At 40.2% G+C, this 25,128-nt stretch overlaps 1 protein-coding gene across 1 annotated transcript in view; it reads right to left on the bottom strand.

The window, feature by feature from the left end:
• Positions 1 to 374: 374 nt before the first annotated feature.
• The window catches only part of LOC134793354 (uncharacterized), a 125,849-nt gene continuing 101,095 nt past the window's right edge, over positions 375 to 25,128 (bottom strand). Inside the window, exons 3-11 of the mRNA XM_063764911.1 lie at positions 8,749 to 8,950; positions 8,184 to 8,269; positions 4,903 to 5,032; positions 4,258 to 4,383; positions 3,800 to 3,912; positions 3,387 to 3,493; positions 2,965 to 3,220; positions 2,317 to 2,483; positions 375 to 1,577 (exon numbers count right to left, since the gene is read on the bottom strand). Of these exons, the coding sequence (XP_063620981.1) occupies positions 520 to 1,577; positions 2,317 to 2,483; positions 2,965 to 3,220; positions 3,387 to 3,493; positions 3,800 to 3,912; positions 4,258 to 4,383; positions 4,903 to 5,032; positions 8,184 to 8,269; positions 8,749 to 8,950 (2,245 nt within the window). The 3' untranslated portion in view covers positions 375 to 519. The remainder of the gene's footprint in view (positions 1,578 to 2,316; positions 2,484 to 2,964; positions 3,221 to 3,386; positions 3,494 to 3,799; positions 3,913 to 4,257; positions 4,384 to 4,902; positions 5,033 to 8,183; positions 8,270 to 8,748; positions 8,951 to 25,128) is intronic.

Raw genomic sequence — 25,128 nt, 5'->3', positions numbered from 1 at the left:
ATGTACACTATAATTATCTGAACTGGCAAGTACTAATATAATACTGTGTATAAATAAGTTTAAATGAAACATATTAAACCTAAACGTATTTACAAAACTCGAATTTATATAAACGGTATAACTATAAAGAATGCGCTTCGTTTAGAAAACAATGATTATATGCTGCCATATATATTTAGACTAATATAGACTATTGCGTAACAATAGGCCATCGTAGGATCAACTGAGAAGCTCCGCCCGAACTAATATTTCCACTAAAACTAAATCTACAACCGTCCTCCTAAACCTTACTTTTAATTCAGTCGTCAAAATAAAATCGAAACAGTACGGCCGGCGGCCAAACAAATTTCAACACGATACGTCGTATCTATAGAATATGTAGACGGGAAACGTCGGCACTAGCCTTGAATCACTCCGATATCGCCGTGTATATTATAGAGTAAAAATATTTATCCGTATCTACTATGGAAATATCGAATCACTATCGATTTGACACATCAGTTGTAACGCTCAACGCCGCTACGACTTCTTGTCGAAGAGGGGAAGCTTGGACTTGACGGCGCCCTCACAGATCATGAGTCTCTGTTGGACGCACTTCCTCCCGCAGCCGTCATCCAGCCCCCTATGTTTGACGTCGACGAAGTACTCCTTCTCACTCCGCTCGCCCTCCTTACCTTTCGCGAACTGTAACATTTCCATTTTGCTGAAGTTGCTCACTTTGAAACGCGAACTTTTGAACGTCCGATCGCACTTGAAGTCCGCGCCCTTGCGCTCGAAGTACTCCACTATCTTGGAGATCTGCGCCGAGCGGAAGTGGCGCGGGATCCTTTCGTCACAGTACAGGCTGTCCGAGCCGGCTAGCGATGCCACGTCTTCTGAACTATCCGTGTAGACGCTCGAGGTTCTCTTACATGAGGAGTTTAGAAGATGGTTGATAAGCGGACCGCGTTGAAGGAGATAGCTCAGCTCGTCATCATCTAGAGGTTTATGGGAGACGCATCCGCTTATACATTTCGCGCGACTGACGCAGCAACATCTGTCTAGAATATGGTATTCTTTTTGAGGCTCCGGCGTTTCAGAGGCGTCGGAATCCGGTCGGTTAGAGTCGAGCTTCCCGCACAAGAACGGTGAAGCGTCATGCTCGATGATCCTTCTAGGCTGCGGCTCATCGCGGGAGGGGACTTCTTCTAAGTCGTCTAGACTCCGCAGCGAGCTGACTGTCGTAGTCGAAAGGGCGGAATCGTCGAGGACGAAGAGGCTAGAGTTAGCCGAGCCGGCGGCGCCGCGCTTGTACGTTCTAGCGTTGAACAGTCTATCGTAAATAATCAGACAATGCTCACACATCCGCAGCGGTGGATCACGATAGTCCAGTGAGTCTTCTTCCGTGGTGTCGGGTGTGGGTCGGTGTCTCGGCCACCACCAGCAGCGCTGGCAGCCCATGAGCGAGCAGGGGCACATGGCGTTGTAGAAGCAATCGGCGTGCGTGGCGCACAGGTCCTCGTTGGCGACGGAGAAGATGCCGGACTCGCACGAGCCGCGCCGTCGTGCCGCGCCGAGTAATGTGCCTTCCGATAGCTCTGGAAATAACGAAATGTTCGTTTAAACTTGTGGTCCATTATAAGTTAGCGACTGACTATTGATTCAAGCCCGAGAGATAAAAGCTATGTTGAGATAAATCAAGCCCCGTCTTCTCATCTTCCGGCCACGACATCGGTGAGAACGAAAGGTCGGATAGCTGTTTCTCGCTTCCACCTATCGCCGCTGCCGCCGCCGTGCGAAATCGTGGCCGGGCTGTTAGTGCTAAAATAACTGAATACATTTTAAGCGTGAATAAATTTCGTCGAAATCTGTAGATACTACAATCAAGAGATACGACGCGATTTGGTCAAGTTAAACACATTAAGGGCCACTTGCACCATTCACTAACCCGGGGTTAACTGGTTAAATCAGGAGTTACCATGGTTACGAGTACAATTTGACACTGGGTTAATGATTTAACCGGTTAACCCCGGGTTAGTGCGTTGGTGCAGGTGGCGCTAATAGAGCTAAAACTACAGCGGTTGATTTAGAACTTCTGTAAGTATACATTTATTTTAAATGGAACCTGTGCCACCTAATTCTTATTATTTATAAGCGTAGCTCAGCGGTTTAACCCTTTACCAGGCTAAGGGATATATATTTCCCACATACGGCACTTCAAACATGTGTTCTATTTTTGATGAGTAAGACTGTCATTCGACTGTCATTTTTGAAATGTCAGCCTGGTAAAGGTTTAACAGCTACACAGCTAGGCGAACGTTCGAGTGGGGAACTTACCGGTGTTGTTGATAGGACGCGGCTGCTGCTGCTGCACGGGCCGCTCCAGCGAGCCGCGCCGCGACAGGCCCGGCGACGACGGGAGGGACGCACACCGCGGCTCGCCCAGTTCAGGCTCGTCGGACACTCGCACTAGCGGCGATGGTAGTTCCACGCATGACGAGAAACTGTAAAATGTTCTTTATTGCTTATTTTTATAGAAAGTTAAAACTAAGGAAAGATGTCACGTGACCGCTATTAGTATGTAGTACTAAAATCAGGATTGCGTTTGTACCTCATTTTTCTACTCTGTGGATAATAACATTATGGAAAATATTTTATAGAAGGAAAATGGTGACTACTTTTGTACGGAGAAGCGGTCGTCCACTACACTCTTACCCCCTTATTCATAAATGCATTACAAACCTCAATTAGCTAGTAATCGTTTGTCTTTGTCTGTCATTTTGACATAGTATTTGTAAGAAAGGGATAAAACATAATTTAAGTAAACCAGGCCCGTAAAATTTTACGAATAAGGGGGTTAAGCTCGGGCTCGTCGGTCATTAAGTCGTGCGGCGACGGGAGCTCCACACTCGCTATAGAATATAGAGTCGGGCAGGGTCGTTCGTTACAATTTGGTGCCGGGACCGGGATCATAAAGCTAGTTACCCGCTAGCCCGCGAATGCGGATGCTCAAGGATCTTGTTAACGCCGCGGAAGGTATGCAGCGGCGTGCCTCCCCGCCCCCTCGGCGGGTCGCGCAGCAGCATGATGTGCGCGAGGCGGAGCAGGCGCGCGAGGCGCGGCGGCGCGCGCGCGGGCGCGGCGGGCAGCGCGGACGCCGAGCGGTGCGGCGCGCGCGCGCGGCCCGGGCCCGCGCCCGGCGCGCCCCACTCCAGCTCCGACAGCGAGCGCCGGTGTTGGACTGGAAGGTATACGACCATATTAGATTAGGGATAATATTGACACACTTTATTAAGGTTTATATTATAACAAAGGTCAGTCCCGCTACTTATTGGATAGAATAACTTCGAGATTCATGGGGTCTAACTGAATTTCTGGCAGGAGTTGCTACTTAATCGTACGCTTACTGGTATCGAGCGGAGTATGCCGCAGCGGGTCGTGGCTCACGTGCCGTTGTGGGCGCCACGCGTACAGTCCGGGGCAGGAACGTGGACCCGACGCGTCCGATTCCTCGCTAAAACATACGAAGCAAATCAAAACTTTAGTCATGTAAAGAATCAACCGTACCTCTGCTCAAAATACGCTGACACAGCGCAGACCTGCGTCAAAAACGCAAGAAGTGATTACTTATCGTTCTTATGGAACGATAGACGATCAAAATCATGATGGACGAGTCACGTCCCACTGCGTTTACGGTGCGTCAATGTCTTTTGAGCAGCAGTACTTTTGATATTTTTCAATACTTTATTATCAATTGCCGAGAAAAAATTGCTTTAACCACGTTGAGAAGCGGACAAATGAATTCAAACGGCATGTATACCTCTCATAACTGATGTTAGGCGCGTAGCCCCACGGCGCATCGTCCAAGCTTTCTTTAATCTCGGCGAGGTTGCTCACTATCTCGGGGAATAGCGGCCGCGCTTTAGGATCGTACTGAAACAAACAACAATATGTGATTAGTCGGTTTGGACAAAAATCACTTAGGGACGGTTGACCTATCGCCATGACGTTTCATTATTAATTCACCGAGAATGGTATTGCAGAATACAGCGATTGCAAAAACACGAAAAAAAAATATTGGAAAAGAAGTCTGTAATTTCCGCACTGTTCGTGTAAAATTTTTCACTTGTGTAAGAATACGATGCAACAGATGAAGGCCAGTCGTAAGAATCCCTGCTTAATCTATTCGTTGCTGCACAGCACTACGAACATGTTGTCACTCAGACACAACACAATGTGTAAGGTACTGAATCTGATCACATAAGGGACATAACTCACGATGCAACAGGTGAAGGCGAGCCTCAGAAAGTCCGGCACAGTCTGTTCGTCGCACAGCTCCACGAACGCCATGTAGTTGAGGCCGAAATTGTCCGTGCGCGGGAGCACGTCCGGATCGGCGTCCACCTGAAACATTTTGAAGCGTTAGTCGTCATTCAAAATTCTTATATGTATTGAGCAGGTAGACCTCCAGGATCGACATAAACCTTTTTTCAGCCTTTATAAGGCAAAGCACATTATTTTGAACTTAGTTTCAAAGGGATAAGTTTTAATTTTGCATAATTTCTGACACCGTTATGCCCTAATGTAAATTAACTACGGCAAAAGCACCAGCTTTTACAAATGCCTTGGTGCCGCGCAGTTTAAAAATGTCTTCTCTGAATCATGATTCTTGGTAGTTGGCGCTGGTTTGAGGCAATTCTTCAATCATCATCAGACGTCTTACTGTGGGGTACAGATATTGGGCTATAAACCCCATGTTAGCGAATTGGGGTGGTCCTTACCCTGGCGATCAGCTGGCACAGTATGATACCGTAGGAGAATATGTCGGAGCGGTGGTCGTACCAGCGGCCGCGCAAACACACTGGCAACATCCACCACCGAGAGCCCATTCCTGTAACCTGATGGTTGTGGAGTGGTCCTTACCCTGGCGATCAGCTGGCACAGTATGATACCGTAGGAGAATATGTCGGAGCGGTGGTCGTACCAGCGGCCGCGCAGGCACTCGGGGGACATCCACCACGGAGAGCCCACGCTTGGCAGCCGGTAGCCGTTCCTGTAAAACCATCTAGTAGTTAGTACATCATGATACACAGATATATCACTTGGGATTATGACTCATTTCACATTAATTGCGCACTAAATAGTTCTGACGCGCAATATAGGGGTAGATTAGATACGGCGAACGAAGTGTCGAGAACCCACTGGAGTTCTTAGTCTCTGCTTGACATGGTGAAAACATTGTTTCATAGCGAATCCTTGACTATCAATTACTAATTAGATATTTCATTCTAAAACAACCCAAAATACCTACGCTACGCTATGATGGATCTATAACACATCACAGAAAATGCAATTCTAGGTGATTCTGTAATAAGTCATTTTGGGACATTTTGGGAGCAACGTATATTTCAAAGAGTGACTTACAATCTGCGAGTAAAATTATTTGAAAAAAAAAAAAAAAAAAAAACGGTTCATTATGGAATCCCACGAATGATAGTCCTTTTTGAACCCGAGCATATTCATGTACCTACTTACCAAGTACCTATATCGTATGGTATGAAATAAAGGTTGATTACGATTACATAGTCGGCACTAGGTCAAAATAGCACGTAAACCGTTGCAGTAACATCGTACACGTATCTGGTCTGCAAGCTATTAGTAAATATAGTAACATCAGCTGTTATTTCTGTCAGCTATAAAGCCACGTGGCATTGAACTAGTTATGAATGAACTAATATCAATACTGTCGACTGCTCAAAGGTGAACCTTGTGTAATAGAAATAAGGTTTAAGAAATGTGAGTTAACAGTATGTACTATGGAAATCTACCCACGTTTTCTTGGCGTACGAATAGTACACAAAACATTACGTAATATGTAAATTAGACATAATTGTATTGCCAAGTTTTTTTACACATTCCTTTTTGTTTTGCTTCTAAAAATAACTGGTAAAGGTTGGCGTTTATAAAAATAGCTTTCATACGTGTTCAACTGTTTAATTCTGTTTGACAGAATGTCTTTTTAGGGTTCCGTGCCCTAAGGTAAAAACGGGACCCTATTACTAAGACTCCGCTGTTCGTCTGTCCGTCCGTCCTTCTGTCTGTCATCAGGCTCTAACTCATGACCCTTCACAGATGATGTATTTCTGTTGCCGCTATAACAAATACTAAAACAAATAAAATAAATATTTAAGTGGGGCTCCCAAATAACAAACGTGATTATTTTGCCGTTTTTTGCGTAATGTTACGGAACCCTTTGTGCGGGAGTCCGACTCGCACTTGGTCGGTTTTTTATCCAACTGCCTATGAAGGTTGTGGTTTCGGGCGTATGTATGTTTGTATAATGATGGGTTATTTTAATATCTTTAATTCGATTTGTATTATTACAATAACTTTTAGGTAAAATTAGTTAGAGAAGTTACTAAAGTCTATTTCAATAGAACTTGCTAACTATGTAAACAAACAAAGTAACTTTGTTTTATCACTGTTTCTCTTTGAATTTTCACACCACCTCATCAAACACCATTGAAACCATACACATATACACTAATGAAACGGTCCGTTCCGTAAAATACATAAATATATAACTGTATCTTGGATATTTAATTAAAAGTTTAAAATGGGTTCATAAGTTAGGTTATTAGGACCTGATGGAATGACGGTTTTGTTTCTTTTAAATTCTACAATTGTCTATGATGGGTAGTGTTGTGACTAAAGTTTGTGATATAAACCCTCTACACACTACCCAACCCACGCTCTGTACCTACCACCGCGGTTATAAAATACATCAATACATCATGCTTAAGTACTAATTTGTCTTCTGATCGTGATTAAACAAATTAAAAATAAGTAACTACTTGTTTTTTACTTTTGGCATTTTATTATTCGATATGGTTTGACATTAGTAAAGTAGTAAGTAGGAGTCTTGCCCATCACTAGTAAATTCATCATTCAGAGACAATTTCAATATGGCGGTTTGTTTACATAGTTAGCAAGTTCTATTGAAATAGACTTTACATGGGTACACGATTGTTAAAATAATCTAAAATAAAACTTGATAGAAAATCGTATCGAAAATATTGCAAGCCTTGGCATATCTCGCCTTAAGTACATTTTAAAAATCGTTATTTTCCGATGTTGTTCAGGCGATTTCCATTAAAAAACATTCGCGATCATTCGAAGATTTTCTTTAAAATTTCATGGACTGTGTCCAATAGTGTCCATGCATGACAAAACAGTTATTCCGATGCATATAATATGATAATGCATTTAACCGCTACGCGGGCAAGTTGACGTTATCTTAAACCGCACGCAAAATCTACTAATAACATTTAAACTTGCAGATTTCGCACGCATATGGTTTTTTAATGTGATTCTTATGCTATAGATATTAGGGACGCTTATATAATCATGGAATTCCTTGGAATAAGAGCTTATGTAAATTATTATATCAAATGACGGGCGACTCTCACTTGTGGGTAATTGCTAGCGCGTTAATTAATTTAGTAATAATAGTATGTACGACGATCAGCATGAATAATGATATTTTTTTGTGGATAAGAATGCATACTTAGCACTTAGCAGTTCGTCATTCTTAGGGCTCCATAGTAGACTTGTTTTATAAGTTTGAAGTTGATTCTTGTAAACAGAAAAGGACGGCCGGTTGTTGAGACCATTTCGAAAAACTTTGAAATGTCAATCAAATAAAATGTTTAATTACAATTGTATTTTTGACCGAGCAAGAGCGAAGCTTTGGCATAAAGCGCGTGAAATTATGTGAGCATGTTTGATAATGACATGGTTTTGTTTTGTTGATTTAGTTTGTGGATTTTTTTCAAAATGGCGAAGCCATGGTGGTCTACATCTCATAGAGCCGCTAGTTTTAATATAAATAATATGTCGTTTATAATAAAATTGTACACTTCACATTCTATAGATCTGGGCGCACCTTATGTGCCTTTATGGCCACCTCACACTAGCGTCTCCCGAGCGTCGGCGTCTAGTTAACTCTATGGCTGCTGCTCGACACAACGTTGGCGCAACTAGCTGCGCAGCGACGCTATATTCCATAGCGCTGACTAGACACCGACGCTCAAAAGACGCTAGTGTAGGGTGGCCCAGTGGGAATTCGCATGATAACGTTATCCGCGTCTAATGTGAAGACTGCCTTAGTTGTAAAGAATAGAATTGTAGGAATAGGTACTTACACTGGATGAGGTATTTTAGCGGCGAGACCGAAGTCGGCCACGACTGCGGTGAAGTCTCCTTCTCCGTGCTTTCTTACTAATACATTCTGTAAAAAAAGTTTTATATGAATTACTAAATATACTTTTTAAACACGAAGATGAGATTTAGTCAATAAAAGAAAAATATAGCATTGTTGCAATAAATTATGCAATGGATCGAGTCTTTTCAATATCTAGGTATACTCCAAAGGTATCGATGAGGTTCTGGTCATTAAGGCGGCATGTATTCCTTGGCGGTTACGCGGTTAAACCGTTAACCCAGTGTCAAATTATACTGGTAACCATGGTAACTCCAGGTATAACCGGTTAACCCCGGGTTATTCCTATAGGCCTAAGAGTTTGGAGTTGGGCAGAGGAAAAGGAAGTTTATGCTGTAGCTACAGCATTTGGTGGCGAGTTAAGGAGATAGTGTCCTTTTGGAGAAATTACCGTCCCGGAAATGTCAGGATTTGTAGTGTCATGTGCGGACTTTTGTCAGGATATAAAAAAAAATCACATAACAACCCTAACCAGGGTCGGGTAGTACCTTGGCGGTGAGGTCGCGGTGGAACACGCCGAGAGAGTGCAGGTACTCAAGCCCGGCGGCCATGTCGGCGGCGAGCGAGACCCTCGCGGCCTGCGGGAGAGGCTCGGGGGGCATGCCCAGGATCACCTGCTCCAGGGACCCCCCCTCCATGTACTCGGTGAGGGCGTGGAGTTGGCCCTCATGCACGCATACGCCCATGAACCTGGAAAGAGGGAATGGAGCATTAGTTTGTTAATTTTCGTAAGTCAGTTGTAGTTCAGCTATTTATGTTTGTGTATGTGAATGAGGAATGTTGAAATCCGACGCCGCACCAAGGTGCAATATGTGATACGTTTTTCCAAACTAAATGGAGTTATCAGTGATGGTAGATGGGCCAAAATTGTTAACGGAATGGTGGTTGGCTTCGGATGAAAGGAGCGCGTGGCGTTCGTTAGCTCGTTGGGTGGAGCCCAGGACCGGGACAAGTGGTGTAATAGAAGAGAAGCCTATGCTCAGCAGGGGCGATGCTGATATGATGATGACGAAAGAAGTAGCTTCGCGGGCAACGAGGGTTACTTTATAAAAAATAGAAAATGTGTTTGCAGACCATTTTGAACACCCCACCCCCTCAGCTGCTTCCGCTGCTGTGCTGACTATGAGAATAATAGTCTAGTTTTTTTTAGCAGCTATTATTATAATATTAATAATTCAGCCTATATACGTCCCACTGCTGGGCACAGGCCTCCTCTCACTCGCAAGAGGGCTTGGGCTATAGTCCCCACGCTGGCCCAATGCGGATTGGGGACTTCACATACACCTTAGAATTTCTTCACGGATGTATGCAGGTTTCCTCACGATGTTTTCCTTCACCGAAAAGCAAGTGGTAAATATCAAATGATATTTCGTACATAAGTTCCGAAAAACTCATTGGTACGAGCCAGGATTTGAACCCGCGACCTCCGGATTGAAAGTCGGACGTCATATCCACTCGGCCACCACCGCTTTTATTAGGGATTGATAAAATTAGGGGTCGTTCAGGATCGGTTACAGAAGCTCTATGCACCCATTTTGATTTATAGCTTAGATGCAAAATTAAGACCGACTGGTTAATTAAAGGCTAGATCTAGTGCAACTTTTTATTTTCTTTTTCACAAATATTTAAATGAAGTTGTAAAATTACACAGGCAATCCCATTAAGCAGCTCGAACAAATCTGCCATCACGTCAAACCACAAGCTCATAATTTGCGGCTCTTTAGAGGCGTCCATATTTTACCAATAATTGCCATCAGCGAACCGAACGAGACATTAACGGGCTTTTCTTCCGTAAACACACTTTTTTCATCACACAATCTGATATCTAAGCGCATTGTTTATACAGAGAAAGTCAAATAAATCATAGATTGAATGGGTAGGTAAATAATGAAAACCGGAGGAAAAAATGTGGTTTCACCTTCTGTTGTCGATTTATCAATTCCCATGCGTCGGCCGATCTTATTGCTGTATTGTTAGAATGATGAACATAATAAAAAGCTCATTAACGTTCTTATATAGTGTACAAGTACAATTCTAATCACTTCGTGCGCTAATGAACTCACTCAGAAACTTAGGAACGGACTTGCGCAAATGACAAGTTAAAAGGTTAAATTAAAATGGAAGCCAATTTAATCTTTATTGATTGCATTTTTGCAATAGAGCCTGTCACAGCTAACTTTCCACCGGCTTGAACAGCACAAAGTATTTTCATTAAAATTTGACTTTAATTATGACAATGACACACTTATAGTCTGTATCTTTAGGTATTTAAAAAAGAGTAAACAAAATCTACCCTCAAATGGCTTTTTAAGCCAGTTGAGGGTAGATGAAAACATTACACGATCAAATAATGTAGGTTAAAGTCAGGTCGTTCAGTGACAGATCCAGGCGGTTTTGTATTTGGTTAATCAATAAATGTTATAACTACCTGAAAATTTACAAATTATTTCTTTACTTTTATTTAAATAGGTACCTAAAGATACAGAGTATAGTCATTGCAAATGTCATGCAGAGTTAATAGCTTGGTCCGACTCTGGTCATAGTGGTCATTCATGTTCAGAAATATACAGCTAAAATATAATAAAATTTCATTTGACAATCTCAGATCGATTCCAAGTATGAGGTAAGAGGTAACCCATCTATAAGGCAAAATATTCAAGACAGATATATTTTCCAATAAACCCGTGTTATTGCAGAAACAGATTAAAAAAAAGTACAAGAACGTAATCGATTCTTGTAGTTACCATACGAAGTACAAGATGCACTGACAAAGCGAACATTTGAAGCAATTGTAGAATTTATAGACGATGTCATAATTCACATACGTACAAAGGACCTAGGCGGCCATTGAATCTCGACTGGTTTTGATTTTGTTACAACACTCGGTACAAATATGGTATTGGATGCATTCAAAAGGTTTGAAATGCGTCGTGGTAATGGAATGGACAGTTTGAATGGGGAGTATGAGGACAGAGCATTTTCAATTTCGTGTAACAATGTTGTATTTTCTTGAGAACGAAATGGCGGGCGCCCGACGTTGCTTGGGTTATGAAAATGTGAATTTAAAATACGGCATTGTCTAGAATAGAAACATCTTTGAAAGGGTTAAAAGTAAAAGGCGATTGTTATGCTTAATAAATCATGTCTTCATTATGCTTTATTGTAGTTTTGTGCTCTTTACATCGGCCAGATTGTTTTGATTTAAAGTTATAAATAGCAATAAGGCTTTGTCTCAAAAAGAACACTAAAAATTAGTAAAAATGCAAACATACTCCTGAATTTTAGTAGGTATAGTACCTATCTCGCACAAGGTCTCAGCTAATTTGTAATTTTATATCCTCAAAGTTCGAGGCTCAAATTACAATCACAGTACCAGCACACTTTTGAAAGGCATCTTTGTCGGGATAGGTACGTTGTGATGTATGACAACAGTGACAACGCAGTGACGGACATTGACAAAGAGTCATTGTCCGACACAAGGTCTCTAGTTTGACGAATTGTCCCTGACCCTACGACCGAGGCCTACACTCGCGAACAAAAACTTTACTCACGCTGGATTTTCCGAAGAGTCCAATTCATATACAATTTACAACGAAAGGTCACCCAGGGCAATGTCAACTATGGGGCAAATGCAACTATTCTAAAAATACACGAAGTGAGTCTAGAGCTAGAGTCACTTATGTATACCACGGGTGAACTCTCTTTTACAAGCTTTTATTTAGTTTCACCTGACCGTTGTCTGTCTGTCTGTCGGTCTGTAATCAAATCTTGCAAGTTAAATTTGATCCACTTCCCGGTTTCCGATTGAGCTGAAATTTTGCATGCATGTATAAATCGGATGACAATGCAATATTATGGTACCATCGAGCTGATCTGATGATGGAGACAGGAGGTGGCCATAGGAACTCTGTGATGAAACAACGCAACCTAATCGTGTTAGGGGTTTTTAGAATTGTCTCGATGAGTATTAGTTGTCTGTCGTAAGAAAAGTACAGTCAGCGATAAAAGCTTGTACCAAAAATGAAATTTTTGCCAAAAACTTATTATGACTGACGAAAGTGTGCAATGAATACTTGCTGGCTCTAGACTCACTTCTCGTATTTTTATAGTAGTTGCACTTGCCTCATAGTTGCAATTGTCCTGGGTGACATTAGTTGAATTGAAATAAAATACGATTGCAAGACCACTACTTAATACAAACACGTCGCGTTTGTAAACAGGTAAAGGATGAACTTAGGTATTAAACAAAATTATGGCTACGTCGTCGTCAGCCGTCGGAATGGAAACGCGATTGTTGATGTTTACTTAATCAAAACAAATTGAATATGTGCTATGTGGTAAAAAATGCATAAACTTTAATAAGGATTTAACCCGTCGAACGCCCACTGTACAACAAATTACAGCTAAGCAATTTGACCCATATTGATCTGTAGGTAATAACATACGTCTGATACTGAGTCGCTACGACCCAAATTGCGTTAGTATCACACGTGTGATACTAGGGCGATCCACGGGTTAATTAACTAAAATGAAATTGTTAGATCTGGTGTACTAAATAGAAGAAGAAGAAGAAAATAAATTAATTCTAAATAGTAAGCATTAAATGGTGTGAGAAAACTTAATACAAAATATTTCGATAAGCACATTTTAAAGCCACGAATATTCTGTAAACATACGATACTATACTAGTTTTTTCAGTAAATTATTTTAAAATACAGTTTTTTCAATCAACATTGGGCGTAGATTCGATCGAGTATAATTAACGTGGTTCGATAGCAAATTGCAATCAGTTAAATTGACAAGTGTGATTAAACAGTCAGTATTTTTTCCGCTTCGCTACCTCAGCTGTTACAATGTAAAATGGAATGTTTACGATGTAAATTAGGTATTTAGTTACAATTTAGTTAAACTTAAGATTATGAGATCGCGACCACCGTGTCATTTTAATATGTTACTGTTGACCCGCCCGGCTTCCACGGGTTAACAAATTATACACGTAAACCTTCCTCAAGAATCACTCCATTGATAGGTGAAAACCGCATGAAAATCCGTTCGGTAGTTTTTGAGTTTATCGCGAACAAACACACAAACAGACAGACGCGGCGGGCGACTTTGTTTTATAATTATAAGGTGTAGTGATGTGTGTCAGAAAATAATCTAAAAGGTGGGCTATGAATGAAAAAAAAATGATTTTTTTTATTTCGAGCAACTATGGACTCATACCGATTTGTTAGTAGAATGACTGGGTTGGAAAGTAATGGTAATAACCCGACCTGTGAATGGTGTCAAATAATAGTTATTTATGATACAAATGCAGAAATTACTTTCTTCACTTTTATTAAAGAAAATGTCAAGATTGTAGCACCTGGCCCCTATTTCGCCACGGTGACAGGTGCGACAATTGTCTGTTACTAACGTCACAGGCCTCCATAGGCTACGGTAGCCGCTTACCATCGGACGGGCGGTGTGCTTGTTTGCCACCAAAATTTAAATTGAGAAAAAAAACTCCATTATATCGCCAATAAATAAGTACTTATTTTGCGAAGCTAATGACAATTGTCACAAGAAACACGACAATTGTCACGAAATTCTGACACAGAACTCATTTCCTGTCAAGAATTACAGAGAAATCTTTTAAATTTTGTGACAATTGTCTGAATTGTCATCATCATCACCATAAACTTCGCAAGAGAAATACCTGTTTTTTGCCGATATAATAAAGTTTTTTTAAATAATACAATGATGGTGGCAAACAGGAATACGGCTCGCCCGATGGTAAGCGGTTACCGTAGCCCATGGATGACTGTGACGTCAGCAACAGTGACATTTGTCGAATTGTCGCTCCTGTCACCGTGGTGAAATAGGGGCCTGGGCGTATGCAAGTAGGTTAGCACCAACCGCAAAAGTGCATGGCGATTTTATCAATGAATTCATTCATAATTTCTCCATGCAATTTCGCAGCTCACTGTACAACATAACAAAAAACATGTTCACAAACGTTTTTCGAAACGGACGATTAGAAAATAATTCATTGACATTTTTAATTAATTAATTATCTCTTAAATCCAAACGAACAAAACTTTTGTAAAATCTTCAAGTAGCACAGTTGTGCAAAGAACTAGCCAGTGTTCACATTGAGTAAGCATTTAACAGCGTTATTAATGTCATTATGAAGCGATTATGAAGATGGTATCACGCGACGGCAAGGCCCGAGGTGGAATGGTCAGGTGCATGCTATTGCAAGTTACTAATTAAAGAGACATGCAAGAATGGCCAGGTTAAATTTTTGCAGTTGTTTTTCTCTGTTCTAACATACGTATAGTCAGCAGCAGAAGTTGCTAAGCGGGCCAGGTGTTCAAAATGATCTTGAAGCGACTTTATTGTTAAGAGAATAAGAGCGGGTGAAGGGAATTTTGAACACTTCGCCCGCTTAGCAACTTTTGCTGCTGACTGTACAGTTGCCATCAGATATGTATGTAGGAGCGACCAAGGTGCTGAAAAGTAATCTGAAAATCGATAATCGGAGGATTCGAGAACATCGCTTAGCAAACGATTGATTACTAAACCGCCGATTAACATGTCTAGTTTGTACGGACTCCATCAAATATATAGGGAGGTGCTCATAAATATCTATCTGAACGCGCACTTCAGCGCCTTGACGAGGCGTGTTCTGATATTAAGAGGGGAGTCGGACTGCTTGGACTTGATGGCAAAGACGACTACCTTATTTGTTCCCGACAACTACTTACGTGGTCTCAGCCATCGCCTCCTAGCGAATGAAGCCTCACACACAACACCCACCAGTACCAGTACTCTCCAATCGTCCGCTCCCGGACACTTCTTTAGTTTTTGCACCTGATCAGGCGTGTCTCACTCCGCGATTTCGTCGCTTTGCTACAGGTAGCTAAAAGTGCATCCGTTCGGCCCCAATTTTGGGGTTTGCCATAAGCCGCGCGTGGCGCTGTCGCCACCTAGCGGCCATATCTGTGCTGATCGTAACAGACGCGTTTTGTTAGAGAGTGAGTCTTCTGTACTTAGTACTATTATTTATTTTGTGACCTGACTGCGACTTGTTTGCCGACAAACATCATAAGCTTAGATTTTTTACGTTTTTGTGAATTAACATAGACATCATCACTAGGTATAGCTTAATTATTGTCATATTCGTCATATAATTTTATTACTATAGCTTATAGTAAATAACATATTTAATTTTACAGGGCATTGGCGCTAGCTGTAAAATTATCCCTGAATAAATATCAAATATTTGTAAGCACCTTGGCGTATCCGATATATTGCAGATAGAATATGGACAGACGATCATAATAAACTGAAATAAAAACGAATTAAAATATTTTCTGAAAATAATTTAATTTGTTCTAATACTTCTAATAGTGACGATCATAATATAATATTAAATATCAGCACACTCTCCCTTGTGACAAGCAATTAGTCAAAGATTACAAGCGCGGCGAAAGTGGAAATCCTTCCTAGGAAGTGTCAAACGAAGCACGAGAGGTGAAATGTTCACGTCAAAAGTTACGTCATGATGACAGGGACAAGTTAATAAAAGTAAGACTGTTAATCTCTATACAACGCCAAATTGTTGATTCTGCTTTAGTTTGCTTTGCGCTGTTGGCATCGGCCTCACGCATGCCTCCCAAAGGTCCGGGACCCCATGTTCCCGAGGTTATGGAAAAACATACAAATAATAATAAATTCGTTTATTAAAGACAACATAGGTCCAACACAATTACATTACAATTTAAAAAGATTTTTTTTAATCAGTACCGCAAGTTGAAAATATTTGAACAAGACAAATATCATTCTTAGAATTGGGATTTCTAAAACAAAAACGCAAAAATAGCTTTTTCTTTTTGTTGGTGTTGGTACATGCACAAAACTGTAATGAAAATGTAATCTATACCTATACACATCACGCATACCGACATATGCACTTTCAATTTATTCTTGTATTTGTAACAGAGGTCAATCGAGACGAGACCAAAAATGTAAACAAATCAAGCAGATGGCGACATCTACAATGTTGACGCACGAGTAGTCGTTTGGAGGTTATCAGTCTTTGTATATTCACTCATCCTTGGTCATGCGAAAAACACGGAATCTCTAAGATTTATGATATTGGCTTTTGTTAGCAGATATAACGCTATTTAGCCGTCACACGATTCATACAATTTCTCCTTCCGCTTGGCAGATTTGCTTAAATATGCAAGAAATAAAGGCAAACCACTTACATGTGTGGCGTGTTAATACTTAGCTTAAACAGTTTATCTGAGCTTGGCGACACCACCCCCTACACGCCATCTTGTGAATTCTAGACTAGCACCGGCGTACACGTCGCTCTGTGATTTTTGAGTTACATTTACCTATTAATTACTCTAGAGGACCAAGAGCTTGCCGACCTACGTCAAGGTAACTCCAGCCTTCAGCTCTCACGCATCGCTGTACCTGGCACAGACGTCTACATCCTTTGCGACGTCTCCACTGGTAAGCCTCGCCCTTATCTGACCCCTTCTTTTCGTCGTGCGGTGTTTGACAAGTTGCACAACTTGAGTCACCCCGGCGTCAGAGCCACCACTCGAGTTTTGGTAAGTCGCTATGTATGGCCTTCAATACGGAAGGATTGTCGTAGATGGGCCCAGTCTTGCCTTGCGTGTCAGCGCAGTAAGGTTTCAAGGCATACCTCGTCACCTCTAGGTACTTTCGAGCAACCATCTGGACGTTTCATGCATGTCCACATCGATATCGCTGGTCCCCTTCCTGTTTGTGATGACTATCGTTATTGTCTCACAGCCATCGACAGGGTTTCCAGGTGGCCAGAGGTGTGGCCGATGCGTTCCATTACTGCCGATGAGGTGGCCGATACCTTCGTCCAGGGATGGATATCTCGCTTTGGTGTCCCTACTACAGTAACTACTGACCAGGGTACCCAGTTTGAGTCTGATCTTTTCAGACGTTTAATGCAGACTTGCGCCATCAAGTGCATTCGTACAACCGCGTACCATCCCTGCGCGAACGGAATGATCGAGCGCGTGCATCGCCAGCTCAAAGCCGCACTTATGTGCCACTCTGGCTCCTGGACGCGCGCTCTACCACTCGTCCTACTCGGCATGCGTACCGCCTACAAGGAAGACTTGAAGGCCACAGCTGCTGAGATGGTATATGGCGAATCTCTCTGCCTACCCTACCTTTTACCTATTAAGTACTACAACGCAATCTTATTATGTAAAACGTGCAAGGATATTACACGACGTACATAAAGTGACTGCATTTATCATTCATCTCCCACGTCATCTCTGGCCAGCGACGGGAAACGTTATTAAATATGAAACGGTCATGCTTAACACACCAAAATATGATTACCTAGTATTTACTATGTAAACTATTACAGTAAAAAATAACACTACTTAGGTGCCATTAATTTATTACGTAAGGCGATTTTTGCCAGTTTTTGACCCCCTTCCTCCCCTATGTAAGACAAAATAAGAATAGGCTGACCCCCTCAACCCCTATATTACGTAAGAATTTAAAGGAAAAAATGAGTACACGTTTTGTTTATTCAGTGATTATTTTTCATAAAAAAAATTTTTAATTTTTATTTGTACTTACAAAGGTACTGGAGCCAGTTTAAGCTAACTCTGCACCGTGTTTGATAGCATGGAGTGTGGAAGTATTATATTAAACGTCATAATTTCATAGAAATTAAAAATAATCACATCTTTGTGATCTTACGTAAGAACTATGAAAACCCCCCTCCCCCTTTGTAAGAAAAAATAAGATATGTACGACCTCCCTCCCCCTAAACCGTCTTACGTAATAAATAAATGGCGCCTTACTAGTGTAAGTTGTGTTGGATGGTGGAGCTACTCGTACAGCCTTAAGACATATCGGAGCGGCGGGTTCATAAATATCTGAACAAAGTCTCTATTATCAAGACGTTAAACTACATATATCATCATCATCATCGTCATATCAGCCAGAGGACGTCCACTGCTAGACATAGGCCTCCAAAGAGTGCCACAATGACCGGTCTTGCGCCACCCGCATCCAGCGGACTCCCACGACCTTTACCAGGTCATCAGTCTACCTTGTGGGGGTCTACCCACGCTGCGCCTTTCGGTACGTGGTCGCCAGAGATGTGACTTATTTGAAATACTTGTATTTAAAATGTAAATACTAAATGCAAAATACCTATTTTGTATTTTGTATTTAAATACCTTTTGAGGAAAACCATTTTGTATTTTATTTGAAATAGATTTTGGGACCTATTTTCTATTTTCAAAATACTTTATAGTAGGTAATGTAAGTAGGAGTTACAATCCTGGCAACTCTCACGGAATTGTTGAATCTGTTTTGCAACGTCGCACATGAATACAAGCGTAGCGAGTGGTTAAAAAAGTGGAATCTTGAGTGTTGCGAGGGTTTCAAGGCACGAGAGGAGAACAAACTTTTCTGCCCTGGTGAAAAAAACGAGACGTTTTCATCACACTAACGAGAGGCATTATACTAGCTGTAAAACATTACAAATCTAAATTAATGCTTTAAAAATTGGCCGTTAAAAACATTATCCATCACTGAAAAAAAATCCTGGTACTGGTAACCAGAATCTGGTTAGCTGTACTATATTGTCTTGTTGTATATGTGACGACAGGACACTTTGTAAACATAACCAGACCATTCTTGTTAAATTAAATTTGTTAATTCTATGAAGTGTATAGTAGTGGGTATAAGACTTTTAGTAAACCCAACTAGCCGGTCTGTTAATGGTTACTAAATAATACAGTAACATATACGTTCCTGTCCTGTTGTTATAACAAGGTATTCAGTATATGTAACTGAACGATTTGTGCGGTGTACTGGTTTTATATTGTTCACGTTACCAGAACGCACTGTGCTAATGGGGCTTCTAAGCGAGCCATATGTTCACTGCAATATGTGGCCGGCAACTATTGGTGTCCTCTTACTCACATGTTAGAGAGGGACACTAATAGTTGCCGGCCACATATTGCAGTGAACATATGGCCCGTTTAGAAGTCCCTTCAGCACAGTGGGTTCTGGTTACGTGAACAATATATAACCAGTACACTGCTCTTCTAGTAAATACAGACAAGTTTTACACACTTATTTTTTTTTATTTTATTGATCAAATAAGTAACACAGCATTACAGTAAAACCAAGGCACTGTGACACTACAAAAGAAAAAAACATTTTGTCACTACAAAGAAAACAATAGACACAAAAATGACATACAAATTAAACATTGGATTTGGGCGACGACGTAACAGCGTGGCTCCGTAGCGTCGTCTGACTCGGCGTAGGATTCGGCAGGTTGCCCCGGAACCGCCGAAACACCACACCCTTCGGCCAGAAGTCCGCGCTTGCGATGGTGTCCTGCAGAGGCCGCGGCACGCGCACTACAAATGAACTGAAGTGCACATAGTGACGCGACTGTAGCTGGTGCACCCTCAGCGTGTAGCCAGTCTTCCGGCGGACGTACTCCACCACCTCGTCGGCCCCGGCGGAGTAATGCAGGCGAGACACGTAGAGGGCCTTACTCGGTGTCGCAACTCGTAGGCCAGAATTAACCGGCTCCGCAGTGCCACACAGAGTTTTACGAGGCGCCCTGCGCGCCTTGCGTTTCCTTTCCACCAGTTTGAATCCCTCCTTATCCACATCGGTGCGGGAGGACTTTTCCTTAATCGGAGCCCGCACATTTCACTGTGTCAGCAACACGCAAACAACACGCACTTATACTATACACTTGTACTAGTTTACAATAAAATTATGGACAGGATCTACGTAAATAAAACATCGACCGGCCGGAACGTAAGACGCTGGCGTAATGGCTGCCGTTCTGTGAATTGCGCAATTCCTTTCTCCGCCCCCCGCCACCCGCGCATACACCGTGGTGTTGGCACAACTGTTTGATTCGTTCAGACTACAATGCATTATAGTAACCACAACATAATAACTTGTAACGTGTACACTCGTATCTTTATTTTTACATATCAATAGTTAGTGTTACGATGCATATATTAAACGAGACAAACGTTTAATATTTACAACACTTGCATCTTTACATATACAACGAAATTGTAAGCAGTACTAAATTGCATTTAACTAGAATTAAACAGTGATGTTTAAAAAACAAGTTTTACACGATACAACATTTTTTGTTATTACTACCGGATTTTAGTAGGTATAACTATATTTTAAATTACTATACGTTCTGGTAGTATTGTAGAAAATTATTTTTTTCGGTGTCCATCCTACCGGTTAATATGAGTAAACAACTAGAAATTTGCACTTTAGATAGAGGACTGATTGACACACTGTTTTCAAAGAATAAAGAGAGTATTTTCAACTCGGAAATTCCGAGAAATACTTTTTAATTCAGACTAGGTATTCGCTATTCAGAGTACATTTTATCGCAAAGTATTTGTATTTTAAAAAAGTATTTTGAAAATACCTATTTCGTATTTTGTATTTGAAATACAAATTCAAAAACTATTTTGTATTTTGCATTTGAAATAGTATATCAAGGAAGTATTTGTATTTTGTATTTAAATACTTTTTATAAAGTATTTTTCACATCTCTGGTGGTCGCCACTCGAGAACCTTTCCGCCCCAATGGCCATCGGTTCTACGTGCAATATGTAGGTATTCTAAACTGCATATACGTATTCAGATAATTTCGAGCACCCTGCCCGCTGTCGACTGGCGACTGTCACACCCTATTTTAGTTGGACTGCTTTAGATTCAAGCGAAAACTTGATTTAAAAAATTATTTCAGCGATGATTCGCAAGTCACGACAAACATTGAAAACGGAACTAAGGAGCATCCTAAAAGGCTCCATTGTTCAGTTTCATAACATAGGAAGTATAAAAAGCTGTCAAAATGGGTTAGGGAATTAAGTAACGATTACTGAATCAATTGTAGGCCGTTGCGTCATCTGGGCTCATATTTTGCGGTTAGCCGGGCAGGTCAGGCGTATTGTATAATTCTTATTGCTTGCGGTGAGGGCGAGTCGAACCTAACTAACTGAGATCCGTAACTATTGTACAGCCAATTTTATGGAGCCCGGGCCATCAATCCCTGATTACGACTTTATGGCTTCATCCAGTGTCTTTACGTCAAATATATTCATAGGAAAGCACTAATCTAATTTACCTATATTTTTTTCATGAGCTAGAAAGTGTAGAAACACTGCTCAACTAGATATAGATAGTTATAGAATATATTGACGGTAACAGAAGGTTTGTTGCCTTACAACCGACCCTCATACTTGGTGTATCTGCCTTGGAATCGCCAGAAATCTGGGTAAGACTCGAGTCTCGGTAAGCTTTCAGAATGAGTCGGAGGTGGCGCTCGGTTGGGAATCGGGTTGCGCCGTGAAATTGCATAAGTGCCGTCGTGTGAGGTAATTAAAAACCGTCGACGATCATGAGAGGTTATCTCAGCGTGTATGTTTTGAAATTATTGGGTTAAGTATGGCAGAAACAAATGGATTTCGCACCATTTGTCAGGATTTGAAGTCATTCTGTCACCTAAGTTAAAATACAAACATCAAAGTTCTAGAAAACCTGTTCCATAATAAAAATGACTCAAAACAGAATGAATAAAGTATCTTTAGACTCCTTTTATCCGAATTAATATTGATTCAGCAGTGATATATTGTAGCAATCTGTAGACGTACTGTAAGTACCGGAACCAGGTAATCCCGATTCTCGTCATACATCAGATGTAGTGCATAAGTATTTTCACGGAAACGACGAACGTGTCTTGCTATTTCAGTCAGTCTCGGTACAAAAAGTACTGATGTTGACTGAAGTAGCATGACAAATACGAACGTTTCCGAGAAAATACGAAGGAAAACAATTATGCACTACAACTGTACAAATGCAATACCCGGAGTGATACCTACACAAATCAGGGCCAAATAATTGCACCAGGGTCATTCCAGGTGATTTCAACAAATCGAGTGTGCCCTATGATTTTTGATTTGAATAAAAAAAATTGAGGATATACTTCATGGTGGCAGAAGTGCTGAACCATCACCAGTTTTTTTTTTTATCTTTTATTTTCCAAGTTATGCCCATTCGAAGTTAACAGTGGGGTTAAATTCCTGCTTGTACAAAATCAGACCTAACTTTTTTTCTATAAAAGGTAACGAAATAATTATTACTTTTTTTTGATTAGGTAAGAAATGTGGATATTATACTGTATGACAAAATGTATCTGAATTAACTACAAAAAAAATGGTGACCACCCGAAGTGTACACCTAATTGGTCAATTATTGCAATTTTAAATTGGTTCCTGTGCCAACCCTGGTGCATATCAAATATTACTTTTTTCTGGAATATAAAGTACTTGCCGTGTTCATCTTGTAAAATAAATATAATTGGGTAAGAGCAATAAATTCTAAAAGAAAAATATAAGTGAAAATTGAGAAATTCGAAAATTGCTCATGTTTGACTCTAAAAAAATCCATGTGGAACATAAAATAAAAAATTGATTTTAGTCAGCAAATATAGCTGATATCTTCGTTAATTAGATTTAGGAAAAACAGTTTTGTTATTTTGCCTATTTTTTGAAATGTGTTTTTTTTTAAACTGCTCATCTCATACATTTTCGCTCTGCTGTTGTATTTATGCTGATTAAAATACATATGACCTTAAACTTATAAATATTGGAAAAATATCAATTAAATCCAGACGATTGAAATTTACTTTATATATTTATACAAAAAAAAACATCATTTGCAAACCTTTGCTACTTCAAAATTTTCTCAAGTTGAATAACGTCGCACTTTTAATTCATTTTAATAAATGGGAACGAAGCTATGATAGGAACGTGTATTTTTTATGGTCCTTATATTTTTAAATCGCTCTGATAGATATACCTCAGCTTCTTCGACATCTGATTTTGAGACGAAAAAGAACTTGATCCCATGAATTTTATTCACACAAAACTCGTAGCTTCAGGTGATAAAATGTTATAACTACCTGTGATGCGTTGCAGACTAGCTTTTCTAATCAACCGCTTAATCGTGCCGCCAGCACCATCACAGGGGGATTTGCCGTGAGAGGTGGCAAAAAAGTTCCACCCTGCTTTTAGTCCGAAGTCATCGTAAAGATGACACAAGTTTACAAAAGTCTTCTTGTTCTTATATTGTGCAGCTGCACCATCACTAAAATAATGTATCATTTCCAATTTGTCATATTATTGTTTTAGGCATTCAAGCAAAACCTTTTGGAAAGCGAAAAATGATACGGTGTTGTGAGTTAAACAATCGCTGATAATACAAAATGTTCTACACTGGATAATGTTATCCTTTTTAATGTAAATAACGAATGGATGCACCGTTGCTTGATCATTTGTCCAGTGAAATTGTCGAAGTAATTGAATTGTTAAATAAATACTTCTTCTTGTCAGTGATATATAACGAACAGTCAACTATTAATAACACAAGCACTTACTACAAAGAGTTTGCACCACTTCATTATCTCCTAGATAAATACGATTTCCTATAGAACTTCGATAAGGATTATTGGGCCGTTTACTTATGTTCGTAATTTAGCCATGTAACATGCAAATAAAGCTTGTTAACAAGTCAGGAGGCGTCGGTTATTCACTACACGGCTAAATTAAGAAACATTCGCAAGTGATTCACAATCCTTGTCAGGTAACAGTGCATTGTCGAATTTCTACCCTCATTAAATTTACAAATGAAATTATTGTCATGTCAAAAAAATTATTTGAACATAAAAAACGTAAATAATATCCGTATGACCAATTACCGTCCCATTTTTATTAATTTATAACATAAAACATTTTGTATCGATAGTTGTAAAAAGTAGCATGTTAAAAAAAACATATTTCAAAAAATAGGGAAAATAACAAAACTTTCTTTTCTAAATCTAATTAACGAAATTATCAGCTATATTTTCGGACTACAATCAAATTTTTATTTTCTCTTCCACATGGATTTTTTTAGAGTCAAAAACGAGCATTTTTCGAATTTCTCAATTTTTCACTTATATTTTTCTATTAGAAGTAATTGATCTAACACAATTATATTTATTTTACAAGATGAACACGGCAAGTACTTTATATTCCAGAAAAAAGTAATATTTGATATGCACCAGGGTTGGCACAGGAACCAATTTAAAATTGCAATAATTGACCAATTAGGTGTACACTTCGGGTGGTCACCATTTTTTTTGTAGTTAATTCAGATACATTTTGTCATACAGTATAATATCCACATTTCTTACCTAATCAAAAAAAGTAATAATTATTTCGTTACCTTTTATAGAAAAAAAGTTAGGTCTGATTTTGTACAAGCAGGAATTTAACCCCACTGTTAACTTCGAATGGGCATAACTTGGAAAATAAAAGATAAAAAAAAAACTGGTGATGGTTCAGCATTTCTGCCACCATGAAATACATCCTCAATTTTTTTTATTCAAATCAAAAATCATGCGGCACACTTTTTAATTCAAATTTGTTGAAATCACATGGAATGACCCACCAGCCACAATCGGCGAATTTATTATTGAACCTCGCGTACAATAAAATTTAGCGAATGTATTGACGGTAACAGAAGGTTTGTTGCCTTACAACCGACCCTCATACTTGGTGTATCTGCCTTGGAATCGCCAGAAATCTGGGTAAGACTCGAGTCTCGGTAAGCTTTCAGAATGAGTCGGAGGTGGCGCTCGGTTGGGAATCGGGTTGCGCCGTGAAATTGCATAAGTGCCGTCGTGTGGGGTAATTAAAAACCGTCGACGATCATGAGAGGTTATCTCAGCGTGTATGTTTTGAAATTATTGGGTTAAGTAT

This window comes from Cydia splendana, chromosome 9 (assembly GCF_910591565.1).
Source record: "Cydia splendana chromosome 9, ilCydSple1.2, whole genome shotgun sequence".
Classification (NCBI taxonomy): domain Eukaryota; kingdom Metazoa; phylum Arthropoda; class Insecta; order Lepidoptera; family Tortricidae; genus Cydia; species Cydia splendana.
This window is presented reverse-complemented; position numbering and strand designations above follow the sequence as displayed.